The 6000-nt window shown below is 49.5% G+C and overlaps 1 protein-coding gene across 1 annotated transcript in view; it reads right to left on the bottom strand.

Annotated features, from left to right (window-relative positions):
- The window catches only part of LOC120018079 (phosphatidylinositol 4,5-bisphosphate 3-kinase catalytic subunit beta isoform-like), an 87860-nt gene that overhangs the window by 13712 nt on the left and 68148 nt on the right, over positions 1 to 6000 (bottom strand). The window contains exon 7 of the mRNA XM_038961044.1: positions 436 to 603. Coding sequence (XP_038816972.1) covers positions 436 to 603 — 168 coding nt within the window. The remainder of the gene's footprint in view (positions 1 to 435; positions 604 to 6000) is intronic.

Genomic DNA, 6000 nt, shown 5'->3' with positions numbered 1-6000 from the left:
GTCCAACTACCACAAGACATCACTGTTTGACCACCATCTTTCTTCTTTTCAGATCAGTGCAGATGCAGTCTTGTTGATGTTGACATTTAGTTGTGATGATTGACATTTGAAGTGCTAATGATTGTCAGGTGTGTCATTTACTGTCAGATGTCACCTGTCACCGTGGGACGTAGTCGTCACGGTACTGTGCAATTAAGCCCTAATGAGCAATTCAACTGCACCTGACCTTTAGGACCAGGCGAAACGTCATAAAAGACTCACTAACGCATACCTGCACCTATATATGCACACACACACACACACACACACACACACACACACACACACACACACACACACACACACACACACACACACACACACACCACACACACACACACACACACACACACTCTCTCTCTCTCTTTCTCTGTGTGTCTGTGTCGTGTAACTGACCGAGGGTCCCCTCCTCTTGGGGGGCAGGGGTAAGGGGGGGTTGGAGCTCTTTCGGTTGACCACAGCTCCGATGGCCGAGATCTCCTTCTCGAACATGGCCTGGACTGTGCTGACCTGGACCAGGGTCAGGTGGGGACACTCCTTCGCCTGGAGACAGGCTTTGATGTACTGGGACAGAGAAGAGAGGAGGTGTTAATACAGAGAGAACAATTCTCTATGCAGTCTTTGGTACACACATATCCAAATGTACATTTTAGGGTTGAGTGCCTTGCTAGATTTTTCACCTAGTCGGCTCGGGGAATTGGAACAGCAACCTTTTGATTACTGGCCCAACGCTCTTAACCGCTAGGCTACCTGCCACCTCTTACAAATGTGAATGGCGCGCACACACAAACACCACACACCCAAACAGAGAGACATCACACAAGTCCATATGTTCTGAGGAGAGGACAGAAGAGGGAGAGTACACACACTGAGGGATGAGAGGTCAAAGAGAGGAAATCAGATGGAAGGTAACCCATATCTAATGTATAGACATGACATATGTAGATCAGATGGTTCCTGGTTCTAAACACTTTTCCGTGAACGAGAGTAAATGGGTCCGGACCCATTTCTGCAGGGCGTAATGGTCAGAGTCTGCTTCATCACACGCACACACACACTCATACACATATGGATTCAGTCATACACACCTACCAGGTTTGAGAGTAACAGTAATGTGTTCCAGGAAGACAGTGTTATTAATGAGGCTTTATTAGGACATCAGTCAAATTACTGTTTCAGGATCACTGAGTCTTGTTTATGGCTAAACACAAGGAGTTCTCTTTCAAGTTTTCCTTTCGGTATTTCACTTATGGAATACGTCCCCAGCGTATACGTCCCCAGCGTATTCGTCCCCAGCGTATTCGTCCCCAGTGTATTCGTCCCCAGCGTATTCGTCCCCAGCGTATTCGTCCCCAGCGTATTCGTCAGAAGCCTTTATAACACTATGCCAGCCATGATTGAGCAGCGCCTGAGTCCTTCAAACACCTCTTCTCGCTTTTCATCAGAAAGCTTACCTCGACACAACTGCATTTTCCAGAACAAGCTAAACTGTCCACAGATGTGAGCTTACAATTCGCTCTCCAGGTTCTATTCTCAGGACTGTGCGGTGGTGACAATTTTCCTTTTCCTTCACCATAGTTAGAGGATTATATACAATTATTCACTAGCTAGCGTCTGTGGTTTTACTTCGACAAGAAACGTTTTTACTACCGACCCCAAGCTATCTTTTGTAACCTGTTGTTTCAGAAACAGTATCCGGCCATCACACGAGTGCCACCGTCAGAGATAACCCACTAAATCACTAGCTATCGGACTAGCCTACCACGCTAGTTTTTTTCTGACAGCTAAAAACATAGGATCCACGCTATGGCGACAAAAACATCTCCCTCCCCAAACGAGGAGAAGCTCCTGTGGAATGAATCTGCTCCTGTGGAAACAAGATATCGGCCAAAGACACCCACTCTGGACACACCCACTCTGAACACTGTGTGCTCTGCTTGCCTTATCCTCTCCTGTCTCCTGTCCACACTGTGCCCTCTTCACTGTGAAGGGCCTCCGTTGCAGGCTAGCACGCCACGCTAGACTGAGTCAACAGGACCCTCCTAACATGGGGGCCGGCGACTCACCAGAGGCGATGGATATCCCCACGTGAAAACGTGACGGCTAGCGCTAGCTGCTAGCTGGGGCGACCAGCTCGACGCCATTGCCCTGCTGTTGGAGGACTCCAACAACCACCTTGACGCCTCCCTGCTGGGCTTCCTGATTAGAGACGATCACAACTCCTTTCGGAATCGGATGGAAACGAAGACTCCTTCATCCCCTCAGGCCAGGCCACCAAGCCTCTAGCCGGGGAATCCAAAACCGGGCACGCAGGCGGGGAGCCATCAACACCAGTTCTCGGTGTGGACCTGCAGGACGTGTGCAAACACGCTGCTAATAAACTGGTGATTCCCTGTCCCAATGCAGTAGCAGAGACCACCACATCCAGCTACGAGGGTAAGAGGCTACCCAAACGGGCAGCCAGGAAATTACTACCAGTCTTCTCAGAATTCCTGGAGGAGATTACCCGTACTGGAGTACACCAAGAACCCTGTCCAAGGTGGATCAGTGTTGAACTGTGTTGACATGGCAGGGATTGGGATTGCCCACATGCCCCTCATTGAACCCCTGGTGGCTTCCCATCTACACCCCAGCCAGAAGTCCTCCATTACCTCAACTGGCCCCACCTTACCAACCAAGTACAAGCACTTCCAGTCCTCTGCAACAGAGAAGGTCTACAGGTTGGTCGCCACAGCGGTGAGAGCTCTTGGCATACCAAGCTGCGCTACAAGAGGAACTCGCGGTCACACTGGAGCCGAGTCTGTGGGATGAGATCTGTGTTACCACAGACCTCAACCTGCGTCTGCTCAAAGCTGCTGTCCAGGCGTCAGGAAGAGTGATGGAACTTATGATATCCCAGGAGAGGGCTCGATGACTCAACCTATCCACGGTGTCTGATAGAGAGAGAAGCTGAAGATCCTGGACGCTCCAGTAAACCCTAAAGGCCTTTTCGGTCCCATTGTCGAGATGATGCAGAAACGGTGCGTGGAGGAAAAAGAGGGAGGGAGAAGCCCTCCAGCTGTCTGCCCAGGAAGACACAGCACAGCACAGTGCCTCGCCGCACCTTCACCCAGGCTGCAGCAGGTCGACCCCCCTCAACCTTTAAAATCTCCAGATGCCCAGCCCCCCAGGCTGGGAGCTCAGGGCAGCAGAGAACCTTGGACACCCTGGTTTAAGAAGCCTCCCTTCCCACCCATAGCACCAAGGACCCATACGCCCGATCCTAGATCTACGTGCTCTGAACAGGCACATGAGAAAGGATACGTTCTGTGCGCCCAGGCGATTGGTTCGTATCTGTTGACCTGAAGGACACTTATTTTCACATCTAAATATACCCTCCTCACAGGAAATTTCTCAGATTCGCTTTTCAAGGTGTAATCTATGAATTTATGGTACTCCTTCAGCCTCACTGTCACCTTGTGTTTTTACGAAGTGTACCGAGGCAGCCATAGCCCCACTCAGAGAGGGGCATTCGGTTGATGATGTACATAGACGATTGGCTGCTGTGCGCGCAAACGAGACAAGAAGTCTTAGAACACAGTCAGCTACTATTGGAACACCTGACATTTCTAGGTTTCAGAATAAACACAGTAAAGAGCGTTCTGATTCCCATGCAGACAATCTCTTTCCTAGGTTTAATCCTAGATTCAGTATCATTCAAAGCTTGCCTTTCAGTGGAACGTATAAGAACATTCCAAGATTGCAAAACAGTGCTAGGCAGAGGGAACCTGGCTGGTGTCTGTCAAAACATGCCTGAGGCAGCTAGGTTTTAGTAGTCATCCCATTAGGACGTTTGAATAGGAGAGTGTTTCAACGCTGGGTCTCCTCTCTAGTTCTGAGCCCAATACATCACAAACATCACCGTGTACAGATCTCCATATATTGCATGGTAGCACTGCACCCCTGAAGATACCGGACTTTTCTTTTTATCCAGAAAAGTAGTCACGACGCATCTCTCTCGGGTTGGGGTGCGTCCCACGACGGCAGAACAGTCAACGGGGTGTGGAGACCCCATCTCCGTTCTACTCCGATAAACTGACTGGAACTCATTACAGTGTCCTTAGCATTAAAGTTGCTCCTCCCATTTCTGGAGGGTCGTCATGTTCTAGTCAGAACAGACAATACCACTGTTGTGGCTTACATAAACAGGCTAGGGGGACTGTAATCCCCTCACACACACAGACTGATTATGTAGAGCAGTGTGCATCTCCAGTCACTGAGAGCTACTCATGTACCAGGAGTACTGAATCTGGGGGCAGATTTACTTTCCAGGGGGAACCCTCTATGCGGAGAGTGGAAGCTCCACCCAGAGGTAGCCAATCAGGTTTGGATGCACCTCAGCATGCCAACAGTGGATCTTTATGTCCACTGTTCTTTTCCCTAAAGGGATCGGGATACATTCAGGGGAGTGGATGTGTTGGCGCGCGAGTGGCCACGCATCCTCCTGTATGCATTCCCACCCACTGGCCCTGATTTCCCCCACCCTCTCTCTCATACTAATAGTGCCACATTGGCCAGAGAAACACTGGCTAGTGGAGATCACTCAACTACTATGCGGCCATCCGTGGCCCTTTCCCTTGCGTCGGGACCTACAGTGCCAGGCAGGAGGGGAGATTGTCCATCCTCACCCGGAACGGTTGGCACTCTGGGCCTGGCCCGTTGATGGTGCAACTTGAACACTCCCGGGCTTCCCTAAAATGTCATTTAGACTATTCAGAGTGCTAGAGCCTCATCCACCAGGTCCCTTTATGATTGTAAATGGTGCGTGTTTGAGGAATGGTGCACTAAATCACAGACAGTGCCATTCCAGTGCTCTGTCCCGGTAATTCTGTTGTTTCTAAAAGGAATTATTAGAAAAAGGAAATGCTTTTTCTATTATTAAGGTATATCTAGCAGCCATTTCGGCTTGTCATGTAGGTTTTGGGAGCAACGACAGTGGGGAAACACCCCCTTGTCGCCCGTTTTATGAAGTGTGCACGTCGTCTGTGTCCAGTGTCCAAACAGCTTGCCCCGTCATGGGATTTATCAATTGTTTTGGATGCTCTATGCCAACAGCCTTTTGAGCCCCTGGATCAGGTGAAACTGAAGATGCTTTCATTTAAGACCAAGCTATTACTAGCATTGGCCTCCGCCAAGAGTGTGAGTGACATTCATGCACTCTCATTGCACTCGTCATGCGCACAATTTGCACCCGGTAACAATAAGGTATCATTGTGGCCTAACCCCGCCTTTATCCCTAAGATTATGAATCCATCTTTGATGCGTCTTTCCCTTGAGCTGGAAGCTGTTTATCCCCTACCGTTTCCCTCTCCGGAACATCAACGGTTGCATATGTTGTGTCCAGTACGCGCTCTGCACATCTACATGGACAAGACCAAGGGGTTTCGAAAATGTGATCAGCTGTTTGTTTCCTGGGTGAAACCTCACACAGGTAAAGCGCTCACTAAACAACGCCTCTCCCACTGGATAGTGGAGGCTATCACTTTGGCATATACAAGATAGGGTCTTCAGTCTCCTGCTGGCCTATGGGCTCATTCCACTGGAGGAATGGCTACGTCCTGGGTATATCTATCCAAGATATTTGCTCAGCAGCAAGTTGTGCTTCACCTCATACATTTGCAACGTTTTAAAGGTCACTGCACCGACCCTGGCGCATACTGCTTTACGTGTAGGATCTTCTGAGGGGCAAAGCCAATGTGTGTGATATACAGCACAGTGCAGTCGGTCGTCAGGATAAGCTTGTCTGGCAATACGGGAATCAGATTATCTCATAAGTGAAATACCGAAATGAAAACTTGAAAGAAAACTTTAGGTTACGACTGTAACCACAGTTCTCTGATAGTATGAGTGAGGTATTTCACCAGACCACCCTCCTTGCAGGAGCGAGGAAGAGGCGTTGCTTATTTTTGAATGAGACGCTGC

This window comes from Salvelinus namaycush, chromosome 23, assembly GCF_016432855.1.
Source record: "Salvelinus namaycush isolate Seneca chromosome 23, SaNama_1.0, whole genome shotgun sequence".
NCBI classification, from domain to species: Eukaryota; Metazoa; Chordata; class Actinopteri; order Salmoniformes; family Salmonidae; genus Salvelinus; species Salvelinus namaycush.
The sequence above is the reverse complement of the archived record's forward strand: the minus strand, read 5'-3'. Positions and strand labels throughout refer to the sequence as shown.